The sequence below is a fragment of the Haemaphysalis longicornis genome, unplaced genomic scaffold (assembly GCF_048455015.1).
Source record: "Haemaphysalis longicornis isolate Haplotype H1 unplaced genomic scaffold, Haemaphysalis longicornis Haplotype H1 scaffold_6, whole genome shotgun sequence".
NCBI classification, from domain to species: Eukaryota; Metazoa; Arthropoda; class Arachnida; order Ixodida; family Ixodidae; genus Haemaphysalis; species Haemaphysalis longicornis.
The window spans coordinates 40437217-40459568 of NW_027526407.1; the positions used below are offsets into that span (position 1 = coordinate 40437217).

A 22352-nucleotide genomic window follows, 5' to 3' on the forward strand; every position below is an offset into this window, starting at 1 on the left:
GTAGACTATTGAATAACTGGACCAATTCTTGGAACCTGCAATTCATGGGCCAGTTCATGGTGATCGCAATAGGGTTTGTGCACACACACCAGTTCATTCGGGGGAGGACCCGCTCAAACAACCGGTGCTAGACCGCTTTTAATTGACTAAACTGCTTTTTCATATAATAGTTGTGCATCAATTGTTGTGGATCGGGATGGGGTTTGGGCGATTTATTTGAATGTACCGTGCCTGGCGAAAGCTGGGCACCACCAAACTAGGTGTGTGAGGTCTGATGGAGTGGTGGTACGGCAGTAAGGACATCGAGGGGGCAGGTGAGGGGTATACCACATGCGAAGTGTTTCGGGTGTGAAGGCAAGTGCCCACATTTTAACAGGTGATATCAACAACAACTGGGGAGAGCTATAGCGGAAGCGATACCAAATGCGTAGCTTTCATGAACTACGATATTGTGAGTGCAATCAAAATTTTCTCACATACCAACCTTCAAATTCCCCTCGATGGTATAAAAAAAGCGTAGAGAGAGGGAAATCCTCAATTGGAAGGGAAAGTGGTCACACTCGTATATAAATCAAAACCAGGTAGGAAGCTTTCGAAACACACCTTGTATTCAATTAGCTCACTGGAAGCCTCGGCAAAGTGTTAAAATGCACTTTGTTCAATCACCCTCTTCAATTCCTAAAATACACATTCGCAGTAACATTTTTGAGTAAACTCAGAATGCGAGAGCCCCGGATATACATGTGATTCATGAGGGTACCACTGCGTTGGGGAAAAGCACTGCTCCGAGCTATGCGAGCAATTTGTCTGGGGAAATGTAGAGCTTTATGAATGCTAAGTGAACTCTCGGCAACAATTCTGGCAAGAGCATTTAAATTATGTCCGGTGTTTGCCCGACACTCTCCACAATGTGACCCCCATCTCTCATGCTCCTGCAGCCTCAATGAGACTGCACGAGCCCGAGAGGTGAGAGAATACGAGACAAGATGAGAGATGAAACAGAATGAGGGAATAGAGAGGAATTTTCTTTCCTTCCTTTTAAGGTACTCATATAGCCCTCAAACAAATACATCGAAAATATGTTAGACGTGGATCATATCATTATATAAATAAACAAAGAAAATTCACCAGACCATAACCACGGCTTCATGAAACGTGCGTTTTCTGTCGAATATGCAGCACCGATTTCCACTATCGAGCTGAAATGCTCCCTGGAAAAGTCAAAAATTCTTCTCGTGCACTAAAAACAGTGGCACCCAGTCTTACTGGTCTAAGGTGCTGGAGACACGGACGTTCATAGCTGATCATTCAATTTTAGCCAACGTCAGTACGTAAACCAAGATCCTGCCTGCCCACGTTCATAAGCGGCCAATGTAAGGATGACGTCGTACTAACATCTTAGTATTGTACTATCTGCCCCTTCAAGAACAAATTTGCTTTTAACTGCAGCATTTTTAAATAGTTAAAACAGTCTTATGTGCATCTAACCCCCCGATTTTTAAAATGTCCCTCGCCAAAAAGTGATCTTAACGCATTCAGCCTAGTTTGGTATGGGTTCCACTACCACCATAGTAGTGGTATGTGAGAAGCGCCACATCAGCAAGGGCTGTTACGCTCTGCTTTAGAGATCTTATGGGGCAGTGAAAAGTTTGTGACAAACAAATTGGATTTAAAACATTTTTAGCCCTAATGACTGCATGCCAGAAGTAAACATTATCTTTGTACGCTGATTCTGCAGTGAGACTGAAAATTTTGTCACATTAATTTCCTCGCCACAAGGAGTTGCAGGAAAGAGGAATTTTTAAACGCCAGCGGAAGCCAGGCCTCAGCCCGCTTGAATAACATTTTTGCCAGCAACGTGCATCAGCGCAGGGTTACGTTTAAATTGGACTCTTGGAATAGTTTCTCAATACGATGATTACATTGCGATTTGTCAGATATTGATGAAGTTTCTTTGTAGTTCTCCTACACCTCTACTCTACTTTGACATTGAACTGTTTAGTCCGGTACCTTGAACACAGTAAGCGCTGAATGGCAGTGCATTATACCTCAATAATTGTTTAATAAACTGCGGTCAACGAACGCATTGGGCGGGTAATGAACTATAACCTGCGGTTGATGAACACATTAATATACAAAAGAAAGAATAGGAAATGTACACGGAGAAGTCATATGGTACACCAAAAAACGGAATTGGTTTGATTTAAAGTGGCTGCCCTGGTATATTTCAGGACGTAGAAGTGTAAAGTACGATTCCGAACCGCTATCATAATATGGTTAGACGCAAGGTAAGCGTAATAACGTATTGAAGTAACCGTGACCTAGTTTTGTTTGTTCGTTGTCATGTCTCTCCAACAAGATAAACAGAATGTTAGCCGACAAATGAAGACTGGAAGACTCCCACAAATCACAACATCACACGATCGCTATCAATATCGTCATTGTTTAATCACAGCCATAATCACCAACAGAAGCACAGAAATTCGATATGATCCTGCGAATATTGTATTATGTAGAAGCGCTTTCGTACTTTAGTGTAATATATAAATATGTACAATAAAACTACCTCCGAAAGAGCGTTTACAACCCCTCAGCAAAAAAAAAGTGCGAATGTACTGTTGCGCCTCTTCTACATAAAACGTTACAAACATGACATCGAATAATACGTGCAAGCGCATCGTGACGTCCCTGGAATCTGACATTTTTCTCGTCATCTGCGAACTGTCGTCTATTCTTCGCTTATCTGAGTAGCTCTGAATGGCTGAATGCATGGCAGGAAAAATCAAACGACAGCTCCTGTAACGTGTGGGTACGAGCGAGTTGGTAATCCATTATAACTTTGTTGAGCGCAGCAAAGAAACCAGAGGACGAGGGATACAAGGAAGCGTTCGTCCTTGTAACCCTCGTCCTCTGTTCTCTTTGCTGTGCTCAACAAAGTTATGACAGCTCCTGGTAGCGGTGAAGTGAGATAACTAATCAGGAAATATGTCAAATGAAGTATTGGACAGTTAAAGTTTGGGTGTAATTTTCCCGTTTTGGAATGTGCAATATACTGCCCTGTTAATTTTGCCGGGACTAATAAAGCGCTTTTGATGCTCGTTCACTTTTCGTTTGTTTTAGATTAAGTTTTATAGTTCTGGAAAGGTGATGTGCTGTGCACTAAGCTCAGCCAGATTTGCAAAGCTGCCATCTTTAAGATAACACCAGAGGCCCCCCTACCGCAGTGGCGCGGCACCCGTTGACGCCCCCTGACGGGGAACTGCAGTCCTCTCGGGACATGTCAGCGTGTCGCGACGCTAAAAATCGATTCTTTCCGCATTTGGGACGCTGGAAGCCGGGCCACGGTCGCACAGCTAAACGCAGGCAGACAGCTACCGGTCGGCCTCGGGGGATTTGTTCGGCAATGAAAGTCGAGATAAGCAAAGCGCGCACGCATATCGTTGAAGTTCAGTGATTCTCTCGTGCACGCTCTACATGTTTATTGCTGTATGCAGGAGGCGTCAAGTTGCGCGTTCAGAGGCGTTTAGGAATGATAGTGACCTACTTAGAATTTGTAGTATCTGCGGAGTTGGCTGCAACTTGTAAAAGACAGCCAACAAGAGCCAAAGCAGCGTTACAGAAACCCGTGTTACAGAAAAAAACAATATGCCAATAACATTCACACTCTTGAGCTTCAGTCGTTCGTCGACGTGCCCATCCAAGGTCTTCGAATATTGCACAAGACTAAACATGCTAATCTGTGTGGCGAATTCTTGGCATAGCAAGAATCCAAATATCGAAACCCAAACGAGCCCGGCAGTGTGCCTTTAATACTCACTACTGTATGTAAGCGAGCCTTTTGCTGCTCGCATTCAGCGCAAATATTTCGAACACTCACATGACGACAATACACAGGAATCGCGATTTCTTGTTGGCGCGCTAATGATTTGGCAATGGTACAGCGAGAAAGGAATGTGACCTTACCGAAATTGGCGCTTGTGTTATTGCCTCGGAGTCAGTGCCTCCTCTTAACTCAAAAGCAACAACAAAAAGAAACCAATGTAGATGTAAAGAAGCAACATGAATGTGCAGACGCCGCACATTCCATTGAAATTGGGACAACTCGGATACCTCTCTGCGCTCGTCATCACAGGAATGTTGATTGAGAGCCTCGACCATCAAGGATTTCCAGATTGCGTCGTCTTGCCTCTTCACAATACATTTTCTTAGTTTCAGAGATGCGTGGAAGTCCATTACGCGTACAATACCTACTTCTCACCGTGGAATTTTATTTTGTTCTGCAGAAAAATACTGAAGCCGCGTAGAAAAAATTCTTGTTAATTTTCAAACAGAATTTAGAGTTCTGCGCTTTGCGCAGTAATTTTCGATAAGTTGTTTTGCATCTTTCGATATAAAAAAAGGTTTTGGTCTAATTGATACCATATCTGCATCCCTAAAGCATTGCAGTAGGAGAACGGCGCCGCATAAAAAATTCGGCCACCTTCCCAATTGAGGTGCGAAGACTGAGGAAACAGCGTAGCTCTCGGCGTCTTATTAGCTTTAAAATGGCTCCTCTTAGGTGTATCTCTTTCTTAAGAGAAAGATGGCTAAAAGCGAATCTTTCTTCGTGCAAACTGAGTTGAATGAAGTCCCCAATTCGTCCTCCTCAAGTCCGAAATACAAACTATCAAAGCCCGAAGCCAAAGTCTATTTCAACTCAGCGAAAGTCCAAAACCACGCCCGCGCTACGAACCCAACGGAAATGCTGAGTGCCCCGAATGCGATGATAACGCAATCGAATAGACGCCGGTTTCATAACAAAAGGGACCAAGGTTCTACCCTAACCACGGGAAGCGTTTTGTTTTTCATTTAGCTGCACATGTTACTGTTCCCCGCCGCCGCTACCCCAGTACCTCTCGGTCCTTTGGGGTGACTCAGTCGTTCGGTTGCCGGTTTCATGCCGTAAAGGTCCTCGAGTTCCATTCCCAGGACCTCACTAATCACACTTTTTTTCGTGTGTTTCTTGTGGCCGCACTCCCAACGAATGCTTGTGTGCTCCTTGCCTCCTTTTCCCTCCAGTTCACCGATAATGATAGTTTGCGGTTAACGATCGGCACGGACAGAGCTCAAGCTTAAACAGCTCGGCTGTTGAAAACATGGCCACAATGCTGAAGAATAAAAAGAACTCATCGAAAGGAAACACCCTTGGGGCGACACTTTCCTTTTGTTACAAGGGAATTAACTTACTGCAGGCCAACAGCCCCGGTATGGGTAGTTTTTACTATGCAGCCGCAAAGTGTTCTTTCTTTATTGCACATTTATCTTCTAGCTTGCAACAAAAAAGCTCATGTCGCGGAGCACTAAGTACAAACCTTCCCGAAAAAATTATTCACAAAAGAGTCATTTCATAGTTTCTTTAGAAAAACTCACCAATGCACTTTACGAAAATTGCTGTAAGGGAGTGAGCCACGTGCATTGGCTAGGTCAGGCAAGCAAGCGGGAATACAGTATAACAGGCATGGTGGCAAGTAAGCACAGTGATAATTTAGCACGTTCCCGTGAGATCACGCGCTCATCAAAACTCACCCAATTATATGAAAAAATTGAAAGTTGTTTTACTATAGTGAAGTGTGTTGTGCTATTGCTGGAACAGGAGGAGCGTCACTTGGTTACTTTTAGTTGTCTTGTTTTTAGTTAGCTGAGGCAACCCTTCGGCGCAAACAGACGCATATTGAGCTCGACGAGCGGAGCTCTGAGCATCAATGTCGCTCGTAAACTACTTGGCCTTTTCACTTCGGGAAACAGTTGGAAGACGATGAGGGCAATACACTCCTCAAGGAGAAGGAGATAAGGCAGCCTAAAGGAGCCTACTATACAAAATACAAGTTTGGTTGATTAAATAAAAAAAATCCGGGTCATCTCCACTAACGTGAAACTTTGCGACAGGCGAACCAGGCAGTGCTTGAGTGTATTCAAAGATTGTAAATCTCTCTTGCTACACGGCACGCGCTGATTCGGCGTCACAGAAGCGCCGGTGGGAGGAGCAATAGCGCTTGCTGAGGCCGTGGCGCCCTCTCTTACGTTGAAGCGGATTTAAGCAAATAACTGAGACACAGAGTGGTTGTAAGTTGCCTTCGTGTCACACGCCGAAAAAAGCTAAGATGTATCCTAAGAAGTAACGCGAGGCGTGGGAAAATGAATGTCTTGGTGTTTTAACACCCTGACTGCATGAGAATACGACGACATGAGACGACAACGACAAGAGACACCAACGACGTGAGACGCCGACAGTCGGAGCCCCTAAGACGATTGCCCCTTGAAGACCGCTTTTCTGGGTAATGATGCGAACAATTTTATTGCAAAGTACGAACAAATAACCGAGATTATAAAGAACACGTATAAAGAAGTGGCTACTCCATAGCCACTTTCCGGCGATTTTCGATGACGCCACAGAATTTTCCTTGTGCTATTGGCGGCCGTCTGCCTGAGCCACTGCCAAAAAACGTCTCAGTGATTCTAGTACGACGTTTATGTCCGTGTGAGCCTATCACTTGAATGGTAACCTGCAGATAACGCACTCATAACTGTTTTTTACTATCAGTTCATAGTACGCCACTCCTGCCAGTATTCAGCCAACGTGCTGGAAGCTTTATTTTTTCGATACTTTTTGCATCTTTTGCTCCAAGAAAATCTTTATAGCTGAAATAGAGCTAAGTTACCAGAGCCATGTTTTTCCGAAGTGAGAAAAGTTGCACCATTCGCAAATACAGCAGCTGGGGTTGCTTGCATAGTAGCCAATACAGCCGCATAAATACAGTAAACCCTCTTTGTACCGATGTCCTCAGTACAGCAAACTGGCTTCGTTATAAACGATAATTTATTGAAAGCGGAGGGGATTTTGAACCAATGAATTCCACAGGTAAAAAGTAAAAAGCGCAAAGGCTCTTCGGTACATCGTGTGCACGCGCCCCTTCCGGTTCCAGATCTCTCCTGGCCAACCGCACGCCGGCGGCTTTCACGCGCGTGCAGTGGACCTATAGGTCCGCGACTGCGTATAGAGGGCCTGTGTTGAGCTCGTTTGTTGCACACATTGGCATTGCCTTTCACCGTGCTAAAAGGCGCCTGCGAAAACTGGAAAAACAATGGGTAATGATATGGAAAATTTAATTAGCCGTGATGTCAAAGCGAGCCCGACGCATTGCGCCCATCAGTATTCTTTTCCAGCGATAATATGACTGCCATAAGGTCGTGTTGTTTGCCAGATTTTCGTTTGGTTGTTTTGATGAGGACAGAATATATCTCAAATACGATTTTCCTACTTATTTTACCTCGTTTTTAGAGTGTGGCCTTTGATGCGGGGCAAAATGTCCCGGAGTGAAACACAAACTTTTTATGTTGTCACACCTGCCATTCTTTGCGTGGCTGCTGTTAACTTTCTGAGTTTGCTCTTTAGCAAAACAGGAAAGAAATTCCGCACAAGTATATGATGTTGCCGTACGAAGTGATTAATTCACCGCGCATTGCCTCGACCCAGGCATTGAGAGATTAGTCACAGGGTTCGGCGCTTCTACGGCTTTAAAACTCGAACCGCACTTCATTATGCATGTAACCACGGCTGGCCTGATCATTTATTATCAAATACTGTTTTCGTTTTTCCCATATGTTCCAGAGTTAATGACGCGAGCTGAAACCAATTTTCCCGCCCCCGCTAAAGGACATGCATGGCCCAAAACTTTAGGGATATATCCTTCGTTTATAACACGCTCTGAACACCGCGCTGGACATAATTTTCCCCAAACTTTTCCCATACTAGAGTGGAATGACCAAAAGGAATCGAAGAAAGAAACACTTTCACGGCATTTTCATTTGGGCGCCACTGTAAATGTATCCCACCGGCTATGCAGCGCATTAGATCGTTCATTATGCTACCCTCGAGCGCGTTCAGGCGAAGCCCCACACCTGAGCCTGCGATCGATGATAAACTATTGGTACAGTGAAAGCAGCATCACCAATGCAATGCAAATTTTAAAGTTCCACGTGAACTTTAGAAAAAGCCGGTTTTTTAACGAGGGGATTAGTTAGGATCAGTAGCCGTGGTCAATACCTGTATTTAAGCTACAGAGCCAGGATGAAAGATATTAGTTGTGAGCCAAACTTGCCACGAAAGGGGGGGGGGGGGGGGGGGGGCTGGTGACTGTTGTTTAAACATATAAGTATCATACGAAGTGCCCTGTGTACTTTCCTGATGAATAGGTGACACCGTAGTTACTCAATTGGAAGCACTCAAGTCGCTTGTTTCGACCTGGAGTTCTTATAGTAGAGCGATACGCTTAAAGTGGAATCCCAACCTCCTTAAAGACGTGACCTTTCTTTGAACCTAATCTTAGATGAAATAGCCACTGGCCCTTAAAAACTGGAGCTTACTGTAAAAGAAAACTCTGGTATTTTTGTCCGGGAGTCTCAGTGAAGGTAGTTGGCTTGAGAAGAGAGAGTACGGTCAAGTGACGTTTCTAAGAAATCGACCGCCAGTGAGACACACTACCCACTCAGAAGAGGATAGTGCCTAAGTGCCGCTTTCTTTTCTCTGTTAGAACGCTGCATGGATGGCGAGTACATAGGTGGGAAATGCAATAAACAAAAAGGTCCACCTGTTCCAAGAAGCGTGTGATGGGGTTGGTTGTTGGTGGAACCGCATTTGCATGCATATAAGTTGGCTACGTGTGTTGGCAAATGTTGGGCAGTAAGGAAGCACGGTAGACAGGAAGCATGCCGAGATCGATGAATGTCTACGAGAGTGGAGCGTTGGATCACAGAAAGCAACATAAACATAGGAAATGTGGCCGACCACTTTGCGATGCGGGTGGGCTCAAGAGCAATTTTCCGGAACTTGTGTTCTGCGCAATGTGCGTACTAACAACTGAATGTATTTAGGGCATACCCAGGTGCACTTTATGCATATTTCATCATTACGTGCATATGTGAGGTATGCATTAAAAAAAGTTTAGGGGAAGATTTCTTCGCTTGGCAACAGTGAAAACCGCGATGTGCCAGGCCACTGTGCCAGCGCATGCGTTTTGCGCCCGCATCTCATTTAAAAAAACCCACCAGCGCCCATGGCCTGCGACATTTGTGCCGCGACCAACTCGCACTCGCTGGTAGGTGCGGGCAGAAGCTGGGGTTGAATTGCAAATGAGGTTGTCACACTCATGAGCGGAACCATGACTTTTCGCGTAACCAATGCTATCGCTATACAATTGGCCATCGAATCACTCCCCCACGCCTTGCACGAAAATGCAAGCACAAGTCGCGGCCCGCGGCCTGCCTGGCCACCATGAAAGCACGGCGAAGAATAGGAGTGCCTGATCTGGGGGCCGCGCGGGCCGTGCGCGCAACGACGCCTTAGCAACAGACGCATGGCCACAGATATGGCGGCGCACCACACACATGGTTGCCTACATGCATTCCACGCCAATGAATATCTCCTATTGTTTCTGCGAATAGAAATTTCACGCTTTTTCTACCTGGACCCAGTCACCACTGCACAGGTGGTTTCGAAACGGCGATTCTTCGTGTGTTGCACTTTTGGTTGGACGTTATTATATGTATTCGTCGCTCGCATCTTACCAAGAAGACACATTTCTGTCAAACGTTTACCTACAGGAAAATAAACATCTAGAAGTCAACTTTAGCTCCTTGTCAACTTGTGACAGTTTACGAAGGTTTGAAAGGGTGAACATCCATTGTTTTTTGGTCACAGCTCTCGCAAGACAATGATGAAAGAAGAAAGACGAAATGGTGCTAGAATATGAATGGAATAGAAAAGAATAGCAAAAATTAGGATGTAAAGCTGAATAGCTGCCCAATAGTGCGATCGTCGGGTCAAAATGAATAGCTACGCGTTGGTTACACAAATAAAGCCATGTACAAGTATAGCGGTAACATCTACACTGTCCACGTTTTGGTTGGTGTTTTTCCTCCTACTTGATGCTGGTGAACAGAAAACATTAAATATTTGAGATGGTAATATCTTCGGGTAATGCATATAATGTACTTATGGATATTATCGCTAACACTTGCATGTGATACGTGAGTACAAACCCCTTTTGCTCGCATAAAATGGCCGAACGCGGTCCCCAACAATATTCTGAAAAGTCTGTAGGAAAAACTTTATATTAGTAATGTCAAGATAATAAAAGTAATATCGCAAGCAAAATGGTTACCTTGTGTTTTACCTAGGTTATTTTTAGTAAAATGATTTACTTTCATGCCACTGAAATGAACTAACCATCCTTTGGCACTCTTTTCCCTCAGTCGGCCTTGCGCCATAAAAATACAATCATCATCATCACCGCTAGCAAAATTTCGTGCGAGATTCCAAAGTTCATTAGACCCCAGTTGCGTGAGATACGCTGGATACAAATGCGTACATTGGTAAAATTGTAATCGGTTAATGCTCTGTTACCAATTCAAGGTTGTGAAATTCATTGTCTGAAACACATGCAACGCGACATCGCCTTTCCATTAACGGAACATGCAGAGTTTGTGCAAAAAGAGTTTCGCACCGTTTTTTTTTCACCAGATGTTTTTACGTACAATTTTTGTCGGTAAAGAACGTAGGCATTTTCTGTTTTCCGGCAACTGCAGGTATAAAAATGCACTGCATTGTACTGCACTTTCTCATGGACAGCCAACTCTGATTTTTCTTATCACCACACGGCCCACGTTAAAGTTATCGTATACTGCTCTGCTTACCACGTCTGTGTCGCCATCTGTTGAACCTAATGTCGAAGGATGTTTTTGCAATCACTCTACACTAAATGTCCGTCGAGCATATAGTCGCACATAGCTCTTTGAGGGCTGAGGCGCGCGTGGCGGTATCTGTCGGTGAGGCATCGATGCATGTGAGACATCTCTCTCCAAAGGTCTCCTCGCCTTCGTAGTTCTCAATGGTATAAACGGTATGACGGACGTTTTCCGTCAGGCGTATAGTTGCGGCCGCACCGTTGCACACAGCCGCTAATCAAGCTGTCGTCGGGCAGTGATAGGATTAGCACAGAGACCCTCAGAGGGATACCGCCGACATCTTCCTTACAGGGTGTCCCTGTGGACACGTCAGATGGGATTCCTGTGGACGACCTTTTTCCATGGTAGTATTGCGTGAAAATATGCAGGACGGCCACACAGCCTTGTACACCCAAAATCAGTTTACAGACCGAGAAAGCAGCAGTTTTTAGTTATTTCTCTGCCGTACGGCCCGGATTACTCTGTTCGGTAGTTTTCGATAGTTCAGTAGTCATGTGACATCTCGCTGCATTCGACAGTTTGTAGGACTGCAATAGCATGAGAATTAACCTAAAATTGCCATTTCCCTGGTTCGTAAACTTTTGGTCGTGGATGTACAATCGCCTCCGTATGTGTGGTGTACCTTTCGGACCATAGCGGGTGGCCTTGCGGGCGCCCGTTAGCTCACTGGCTTGCATGCCATATGGCGTGGGCGTCGTGGATACGTTGTCGTGGAATAAATATATATAAAAGGAGGGTATGTGGTGGGAAGAACCTGGAACCTGGGCGGATACAGGAGGCGAGCAATAAAGGACCGGCCTCTGGAAAGCAAGGACACTTACTAAAAAAAACAGATATGTACGTGTAGACCATCCGCACGTGTAGGGAGGTCGCTGATAAGCTTATCATATTGTTCAGCTCAGAAAATGTTTTTCACCGCTGAGTAAGGCCACGGACGGTACGCTGACGCAAGATTTTCCAGCTTCGTCTATCGCAATGGCTCCTGCAATCTCAAATCTGAATTTTTTTTTAAAGTTATGCTTTCTATGCCTCACTGGTGCCGTTCATCGTTGGGCCAAAGTGCACTGCAGAAAAGCCAGCATACAGAAGCGCCTCCAGAGAAAAAAAAGATCCCTTAGTCAGATTCAAGCTAGATTCAGATCCATATTCAACGTAGTCAGGAAGCAGGTGTCCATGCTATTGCGCCATCCAGACACGGTCGAAGCAGTTTCGATATTGGACTTTGACTTTTACTCAGGTGGCATGGGAGAAGGTTTCACGTTTTAACCAATTTTCTCTTAAGAAAGGGGCTTTGATTCTTGTTTTTTCCAATGGCCGCAATGTGCTGAAAGTTTGCATTAAAACTGTAATAACTACACTCGAATGTGGCGGGGATGGTTGTAGTGAGTCAGCCAGTTTGGGGCGAAGTAAACGCTCCCGCAGTTAAATCAATTAGATGCACCACATTGTGGCTGCATTCAGCACATGTAATGAGGTGGTTCTTGTGACAAACAGGCTCCTAGATGTTATTCTTGCATGGGCTTATTAACAGCGGTGTACGGAATGCGCATAAGGGGGTGAAGAGGAAAAGAAACAATGAAGAATACAACGGAATAACTATAGATCGCCCAAAGGATAAAGGAGACGTTGTAGTAAAACCTGTGCTAAAAATTATCCTGTGAATGACCCAGAACTCTAAAGGTGGGATAAGCGCGGAGGAGTCTCACCGTAATTCCGATCGGCATGAAGCGGGATGCTCAAGATCATAAGTAGAGACCCACCAACACACTACCATTGTATAAAAGTTTTTTGCATAGGTAATAATTACGTGCATAGGCGACACCCCTGATTTCCGAAAAACCGAGACTACAGGTAGGATTTGTCTAAGGCTACTCCACATTTAATGACATTCCTGTCGTTGACCAGGCCGTGAAGGAATCCTTGAGCAATAAACCACTTTAAATGACATTTAAGCTTTGTAGAGAGCGTTTGGTACTGGAAACTATATTGGAATTAAGTAAACCTTACAGAATAGAGGAGACTTACGACGATTACAAAACATAGCCAAGACATTCACGGACAGGAAACTTCTTCACAAGAGCTGCGCAGATTACTCTTTCAGGTAACTGGTTAGGCAAAAAGCCTCTATATCTTCAAACATTTCCACAGCCTGTTTGTGAAGGGGTATTCAGGATGCTTGAATTACAGACGTCAGAAATACGTGCGAATGGAGGGTATCACGCCACTTGCGATTTGGATCGATATTATCGTGTAGGCAACCACAATGGCATTATGCACGGTGAACCACCCTGTCATTAAATAGGAATGTATACAACCATTCTGTGCAACCGGGAATGACTGACGGGGCAGAAACATGGCAGTTTACTTACCACTCTGAAGGAGAGATTGTGTCGGCCCAACATTCAATGGAAAGATCGATGTTAGGGGTAACGCTTAGGGATACCAAACGAGTGTGCTGGATGAGAGGACAAACTATGGTGCAAGACAACGTAGCTCATCTTAAGGGGAAGAAGCGAGGTCCAGCTGGGCATTTATTGCGGAGAAGTGAAGAATGGCTGCCGAGAGGCAACGTCAGAGAGATTGGCTGCCGGGACTGCAGCGGGGAAAAGTAATTGGGGGGATAAAGTAAAAAAAATCTGGCGGCAAAGATTGGACCCGAGCAACGCAATACCAGAACGGCTGGAGGTATGTAGGAGAGGCATTTCAGTAGACACAAATAGGCAGACGAAGACAACGACGACGACGATGATGATGGTAATGATACGTGTCCTTCGTGCATGGCAGTGAACAGGTCGCCGTTACCCGATTAATCTCCCAGCCTTGCCGTGTGACTTTTTTATGTCTTCAATACTTTGTTCTCATGGTTTTTTTCTCAGTTCAATTCAAATGTAAGCTCGGTTTGAAAGGCAGTCTTGTGTACATACCAAGTGATTTTTACACTCCCCCGTCGCACAATGCCCATTCTCCGTAATTTAAACTTACATGCTTTCTACAGCGGTGATGAGGGTATTGGCTCTGTTAAGAGGTGTGTAAAAAGCAAGGGGAAGAATGCATATATGACAATTAAGGAATTTCGGTGCGCAATTGCAAAGCTTTCTTGCGAACGTGCTTAAAAAACCTTGCCATGAAATTGTAGCACTACCGAGGGCGATGCTAGTATTGTCCTTTTTTCCGTCTTCGTTCGTTTCCGTTGTTATCATCGTCATCGTGGTCGTCAACAGAAAACAGAGTTTCTTAATATTTCCAGTTGCGAACCTACAATATGGTCGTCATTTCGGGGACAAAATCTGAACTATGTTAAACATTTACTTCATATCAGAGCTAAAAACTATAATTGCTGCTAAGGTTAGGAAACATAAATGAGACAAGTGTTACAAATGTATCCAATGTTCCCACGGGTTTTGTTTTATGATCTGTGAAGGCATACACCAGCACCTGAGTACTAATTTAACATTTTGCGCACAGATGGCAGGCTAATAGTCTGGCAACACTGTGCATCGTGGGAAGGGGGCCCACCACGGAGTAGTTTCTGAAACATAGGAGCTGTACGGAGTTTCGCTATTGAGCACTGAACAGGCAAGAAATTCCGCTTTTCACCCCACAGCCCATTACGCATACCCGTATTCAGGAACGGGTGGAATGACACTGCTCCTCTAAAGTGAAGGGGTTGTGGTTATTCATCTCAAGGGGTGAAGAAGGAAGAGGTTCCGTACTTCAGAGCGGGGTCATCCTTGCCAACATTTGTTGACAAATTTGTGGCGATTCTGTGATCAGAGATACATGTGCAGCATTTTTTAAGAAGATAATATACCACCTCTGTAGCCAAGACGAGGCTATGTTTTTATTTGTAGTGTTTAAGACGTTAACAAGCTTAATGTTGTAAGGATGTATGGCGTATAAAGTGATTATCCGGAATTTCAACAGAAGCAGTATTATAACGCGGTGGCGAGGAACAACAAGGCTTTTGTCTTGAACCCTAGCAGGAATTTTGGTTTGCGCGAGATACTACCACCGTAAATCATTTAACTTTGCTATTAGGGGTGAATTGTGCCTAGTTTTAGTTAACGAACGGTAACGTATGAAAAAATGACCGCGTATCTCGTCCTTTCGTTGCAAATGTCGACGAAAGACGATAGTAGACTGACAAGTAAATGCCTCCCTTCTCTTTCCCGCTCACCTCTCATGCTGTTCCTCGCCCGTCTCGTTCCTCTCAAGATAGCACGATAGAGGTTTGCTCAATTCGATATAAATTTACCGTGTTCCATTGCTCCAAGTCGGGTGTCTTGATGCTATCCCGGCCGTACGGCGGAGGTGCGCGGGAATTAAGGCACCCGTCTACTTTTATAGAACCACGTTGCCCTACCCCATAAGCGTTCAAAGCAGAACGTCGTTCCAATTTACTGGAACCTTTCGTTGGTATTGCTGTTCGATTTCTTCAATGCCGCCAGGAGGTGGCGCAGGCAATAGAAGGTGGCGGTTTTCTGCAGTTGATGTAGTATTTCATTTGCTATCGCAATAACCAAACATCCATGATTGTTTAATAATGGAATACTGCAAATGTCACTTTTGTATTTATTTGCGACCTTATATTTGCGTAATGACTTGTTCTTGTTCAACAATGTTGACAAGTATGAACATTGACAACAAATTTAGATGTTTAGATTTGGCTGTGATTATATAAGGCTATTGCGCAGCGTTTGTTTCACTTTGGCCGTGTGGCTGAACCGAGTAACAGACAGACAGGCAGACAAACAGACAGACAGACCAAAATTTCTGCGTTTAAATAGCCCAAGAGAGACTATCGTCTTTAATACCTGCCTTTAGGCTGTGATGCCTCGGCTGGTCAGCTAAACGGAAAATCCTTGCATGACCTAATTTGTACATCGTTTAATAAAATATAAGGTGAGAGCACAGAGGAAAATCAGAATCACGCATACATAATATTACAGGCTGTTTTCCTTGGATATTTTGTGTGCAGTCATCTCGCGCTTGTTTTGATAAGTAAAAACAATAAAGTACAGCTAGCAGAACCTACTGACATATTTAAGGCTTCGAAGCGCCCAAGCGGCGTTTTCCGCGGTTGTCATCGCGCATTGTCCGGCGTGTAAAAACCAGCGCGTGATACCTACGTGTACAACCAACCAGACCAGCCAACTCAGCAGCTTTTTCCGCGGTGTGCCTTACGCAAGAGCCACAATGCGAGACATTTTCACTGTTCCTCTGACTGGCATCGCTACATTGCGCGGAGAAGCCACTGCAGTCACTGCTGACAATGCAAGCAAGCGAGCCTCTGATGATGTCGACGCTTCACACCGCAGTTGGCTTCGGTACAAGCTAAGAACAAAGTGCCTCATCATGCTTCACGACAACGGTGGCGTTGGCCCAACGGGAGCACTGGACTCATTGGTTCGACTTGAAACAGAGCGAGAATAGGGAAGGAGGAAACGGGGAGGGAAGCATTTCGTTGCGGCAACTAAAGTGCAGACCGAACCGAACCGAACTAGCGTGGAGTGCAGGCGCTGCGCAATGCGGGATGGGGTAGATGCATAGGTGCTAAGGGAAAGCAGGGGAAGGCGCCCGAAGCGATCAGTAGGAGAGGGGCTTACTTGGCGCCTGAGGTTTCTCGACCGAATTGGCGGCCCGGCGCACTTCGCGGTTCAGAGCGAAGTCTGCGCCGAAGTGCGCTCGGCAGAATTCGTAGGGGTCCGCCTCGGCGGAAGAGCCCGCCACGGTCTCCTCACCTGCCGGAAGATCGAGAAAGCTCAGTGGGGCGGCCATCTTTTGTGCCCTCTACATCACGTGATTTTGAGAATTTGGAGTAAATCTGTCTGCAGCACGTTCAGCTTTATGAAGCTACGTATTACTCCTAGAAATTGGTCCTTACATTTATGAGTACATATAGTTATTCGGAAAGAAACGCGTTCTTGCAGGTATTGCACGCTAGGCTGGCAAATTTGGTAGCACGCCGATGAGATATTGCCGTCATGAACGCAAAATGGGGTATTGATGCGCCATCCAACTCAAAATGGACAAGCGAACAGACGATAAGTACCTCAACGAAACGATGTACGCCATCGCAAGGTACAGCAAAATAAAGACAGGCGAAGAGAGAGATGGAGTTTAACCCATTGAAAATAAACTTGCTTGACGTTGCTGACATGAAATAAAAATCAATGAATGTGTTAATAAACACTAGCCAATACAGGTAGTGCTCAGATGTGGGTCATGGTCAGTAGTGATAGTGCCGTAGGATGCGCAATCGGACGCCACCTTCGTGGCTACTGCATGCGCTGCCACGTAGTAGTATTTGTGTTATAGTGCAGCCACACGAGTGAGGTAATTGCTATGCGTGTTTTATTTGCGCAGGAATCGATAGCCAAACAGCGTGATAACAAGTATTTGGACGTGTAATGTTCGAAGCGTGAGGTGAAATATCACTGAAAGACACAGAAATTGCAGATTCGGCACACTTGCTAGCTGCTTTATCATTTTTCTACGATCCTCGTCTTACACCGTGGAAGACTGCAGCCATCAGGACGCCGTGTCCATGCCCACATAAAATTAAAAAAATCAAGTTGACAAATATAAAAAAATTCTGGATCATCATCAGTGATTCTTTTTCTACTAAGAAGTGAATGTCCCCTTTGATGGCACCTTTCAGGACCCCGTCATTGGTGTGCGTCAACAGAAAAAAATTGAAGGAAGAAGATTATATCTAGTCTGGTGCCAAGCGGACCGCACAGAGAACAGGTTCTATGTCAGTAAAAAACGGCCACAAAATGGCTTCACATGCCTCAAGCACACCCCGATCTGGCTTAACACAGATTACTATAAGTGTCAAAGCGCGTGATGGATGATATGGTGCGGTGCCAACTAGAGATGTGGGAATGAAGGAGCCTGATGGATGGATGTTGCTAGCCATTACATCATTCATGAATTCGCCACCGAATGTACTATGGAGTGTCAATGGAACAATGCGTGGGATATTTGTGGCGTTAAATCGAAATACAAAACATTCCAAAATCATCAGAGGACTGGGATATGAATCGGCGAGTGACGCGTCATCGTAGTGGCTTCAAAGTTTCGTGTTGTGCCTAGAGAAATCAAAATTGTGTCACCTTTGGAGGTAACCACAATGGGTGCGTCAGAAAAAGTCTAGATTGATTGATTGTGGGGTTTAACGCGCCGACGCAACGCAGGCGATGAGGTGCGCCGTAGTGGAGGGCTCCGGATTAATTTTGACCACCTGGGGATCTTCATCGTGCGCCGAAATCTCGTACACACGGGCGTTTTTGCTTTTCGCCTCCATCAGAAAAGCGGCCGCCGCGGCCGGGAATCGAACCCGCGACCTCGTGCTCAGTAGAAAGAGTCTAGTTAACAGGCTCTGTCCCTTCCACAATCCTTACCTTGAACAAATCAAAGGTGTGCCGTCGTATAGCTTTGGTTGCAAATTCAATTGATCGTCGAATAATTTCCCTCTTTTTGTTGATTTTGGGGGTTTTGGCAGCGAGAGAGTTGCGTCCGTGACCTACTACTTATGAAAACTACATTTTACACCAGTTGGTTATCTGGATATTTTAATGAGTGCATGCGCACAACTTTTTTTCAGTGCTGTCTTGGCGGGTCCTCTCAACGCAATATTTATCACAGGTTAACAAAATCCCATATTCGACGAGCAGGCTGAACGTACCGTATTTGTAGGCATGGGAAGTGGTTCGAGCAATTCTACGTTGGCTACGTAGTATCAAAGGTGCTAAAAACGATTTCTGGGGGTTCTTTGGTATTCATAATATGTTTAATATGGTAGCTGAGTGTAGTAAGACAGTAGGCATTGTATCTTCCCCGTTTGTTGCACGAATTTTGCGCCTTTTCTTTGCAAACCTCTCAGGTTGTTTTCCGTCAAGAAACAATAATCTCATATGCCTATCCACATTATATAGGTCCTATTGCTGGCCTGTTTCTACTTTATCTAATGATCACATGAGCTCATAGGTAGCATAATGCTCGATGACGTGAGCCTCGTGATTTGTGTCTAGAAATAACAGCTGCCTCGCATTGCTAAGCTGCGTGCAAAAGGTGCTTGTCCCTTTCTTTAACCTTCAAACCTTTGTCCTTCTCAGCTCCTTAGACTCATCCTTCGGGGAAACAAATGTTGGAGATATGACGAACAAAACCAGGCTCACGAAAGAACCATTTCGTTATTCGCATTCAATTGCCTTGTGGTAGATAACCTAATTTCCTAAGGAGGCGTACTTTTGTTCATGCAATACTTTTTCTTGTGGTAGCGAGCATTCCTAGTTAAGGTATAGATCTTGGAAGTTTACAACGGGAAGCACCGTTAAAAGCATGCGAGTAAATGTTTCGGTTTGCTAAGAAATGATTACTCAACTAATTCTCAATAACGAACGCTGGGTAGTATATTTTTTGCTATTCTGCGTTTTGTAACTTATAATATTGAAGTATCAAAGTTAGCAAACCTGGGACAAATTTCAACTGATATCCAGCCTACGAAAACACTATCCATCGGCCACATTGTACCACCTTAATCACCTGCGTATTAAAATATATAGTATTTTAGTCGTATTTCTTTTCTATCACAATGTAGGTTTTTATGCTTTGAGGTAGAAAGCAACAAACGGACATACGACATGAAATTCGAGTTAAGTCATGGTAAACTAAATACTCATGTGGCAGGAAAAGTAACTAGCGTCATACTTCAAGTAGTTCCTAGTACGAGCTATGATTGGGTTTTTTTTATTTTGCGAGTTTCTTGCATATTTTGATTGGGAAATATTTTGCTCGGAAATTGCGGCTTTGGTTCACCCAGATTTGCCTTACACCTTATGCACGATCGGAAGCCTCATTCCTACACTTCTTATCGAGCAATGTGTCCGTTACTTTGCCTGAATAACAAAAACTGTTTCAACACTAAGCGAACACCTGGCCTTAAGGAGTTAGTGAGAACACAAGTTTTTAATGATATATAACTCGCCTAAAACTGTTAAACAAGAGAACGTTTGACTTGTGGTGGTTCATCTTCATTAGGCGTAATGTCCCCATAAAGCGGGGATAACAAGTTCAAAATTTTTCTACACAGAAGAAAACATTCGCCTGGTATTTTTTTCTTTTCAGTGGCACCAGATACGGTTTTAACCAAATAGATGTTCATTTGCGGCGTGTGGCTCATTCTTTGCTGTGACCCGGCGCAAGTTTACAGCATCTCTTCGTGAAAAATAGTTTAAGCTCTCATTAGTTTCTGTGATTCTCACCTTTCCAAAAATTGGCGTCGGGCTAGTTGGTATAACATGGTTTGGGGGATTGCCGTCTTCACGTCAATGCGTTCATTTTTTTGTTGTCTGCCTCCGTTATACGTTCTAGCGCGAACCCCGAAACAATCTCACGTTTCATTATCCCATTTCTCTCCTATTATGGACCGGCTACATCCACACCAAATTGAATTAAAGGGCAATGGATGAATTTTTCCAGCCATATCTTCTATGTTCAAGTAAATATAATATCTTCTGTAGTATCAAAGTGTTTAATAATCATTACAAAGCGCACGCGCTGTTGTGGTACGCACAAAAACAAGTTTTATAATTTTTATAAGAATTTTCTAGCGAGATGTTTCCTATTTTCGCCTTAGTATTGTAGTTGGAGACGTTCCCACAGAGAAAAAAAAATAAGTCACCAGGCGGCAACTGACAATCGCTGACAGATAGGGCCCGCCTAACTCCCCCTGTATTTCGCCGCGCAGTTGTGAACGGCCCTTGGTTTCGTAAACAAGTATCGCAGTATCCATCATAAACTAAAATAACCAAGAAAAAAGTTTTGGCTGTGTTCCTAGTGCGCATATTATGACCAGTGAACCTTGGGCACGTCACCGTACTCAAGACGTAGCAAGCAAAGATAAAAAAGGCGGAGGGAGCGGTTGAGTAACTGCAACTCAAGAGTGACAAGTTATAACATACGTTATAGATGCTGATACTTCTAGAAGTGTGGGTTTATCTTGGCCTTCTGACGCACGTTACCAGGTTGCCGCCTTCAGAAACACAATGACCGGTTTGTTGAAAGGAAATAGCGGCGCTTTTCTTCTTAAGAAAGATTAGTGGACGCTGGGGATAGCGGAAATTAATTAGCAAGAAATGTTTTTTTCTCGTAAAATGCAGGAGCTTCTGTGTGGAAAAATTTTGTGGGCAGCCATAGAGAGGCGGAATCAAAGCTTGACAAGGCTGAATAACTCATAGCAATGATGAAGAGAACTAGAGTTAACGGCACCGAATAGAATTTTTTTTTGGGTTGCATTCCTTAAAGTTGGAAAGGTATATGACCATATCGCGTTTATGGTTTAACAGCTCAAAACACGTGTAATAGTGTGGATGAAAGGCGGTTGCTTACTGTGCACAAAACATTGGAACTAGAAAGTGCACGAGTTTTGTTCGAAAAAAAAAGAACTATGCTCTCGCTGTTAACTTATGGCAGGTAGCTGTCAGCTTCCCTTCTATATCTATTTATGCCCAGTCATTTATTGTGGAAAACCGGGCAGAAACCAAACCAACTGTAGATTTTATCTTCCACTCTGCCGTGAAGAGTTCCAATCTTAAGTACTTGAAAACTGGGGTAACACTTGTTATCAATTCTTACAATACACAAAGCTAAACATATGAGGCCAAAAACGTGTCTTATCTAAGTGATTTCTAATAGAAGTGTTTTAAAATATGAACTGTGGTTTTTCCGCTGTTTGGCTTCATCAAGGCATTTTGTTGTTTCGGAAATCTGATCAGCTGCTTGGGAGCGAAACCCTTATGATCAATTGGTGTTACCACGAGCGCTCGTTTGCAATAAAACGGGCTTGAAGCGGGTCCAGAGCAAGAAACGACGTCGAGCTGGACAAACTGGATTGTATAGCTTACGGCGGAGTATATTATTTCATATCGTTACCCAAATGGCTGCTTGCGGAAACACGCCAAAATTTTCAATGCCGGGACCAGCGCCGAAAATAGAACCACGCTGCAAAGGTTACGATCTTAGCATAACTTAGCAAAGAGATGGGAACACTGTATATGTGAGTATACGGGCGGGAGCATGCAGGATCATTCCCGCATACGAAATCTATCATTCCCGAATACGACCATTGCCGGTCCTGCACGAAGTTTGCTATTTACGTTTGTTGTGAGCAAACCCATTCTTAGAAGAGATGAGCTGCATCTGAGAGTAAATAAAACTCCACAGCATGTTTTACATAAACTCATTACAGCCACAAGTTTCTGTTGTCTTTTTACTGCTTGCATTCTTTCCCTGGGTCATTTTGGAGAGCACCAACAGTGCTCTTAGCTGCTGGTTGAAAATGTCATTTTGATTCTTAAGCGCTGCGAAACATGTTTCTTCTCATCCTAAACATGAACCTAGCCGCTCGACGCGGCGTTATTGCTCCTAATAAGCTAGAACTGAAAGAAAAAGTGAAGAGGACCCCCATATTCTCTTCAAAAAAAGGGTCTACAAAATGTTCCTTTCAGAATTCCCGGATCTTTCTGAGGTTTCAGCGAGAATATGCTAAAAATACCCATGACGTG

At 44.3% G+C, this 22352-nt stretch overlaps 1 protein-coding gene across 5 annotated transcripts in view; it reads right to left on the bottom strand.

Moving 5' to 3' along the window:
• LOC144142502 (xibalbin-1-like) overlaps positions 1 to 22352 on the bottom strand; it is a 162731-nt gene that overhangs the window by 20638 nt on the left and 119741 nt on the right. For all 5 annotated transcript variants that reach the window (XM_077674058.1, XM_077674054.1, XM_077674056.1 and 2 more), the window contains exon 3: positions 16389 to 16523. In XM_077674058.1, the coding sequence (XP_077530184.1) occupies positions 16389 to 16523 (135 nt within the window). The remainder of the gene's footprint in view (positions 1 to 16388; positions 16524 to 22352) is intronic.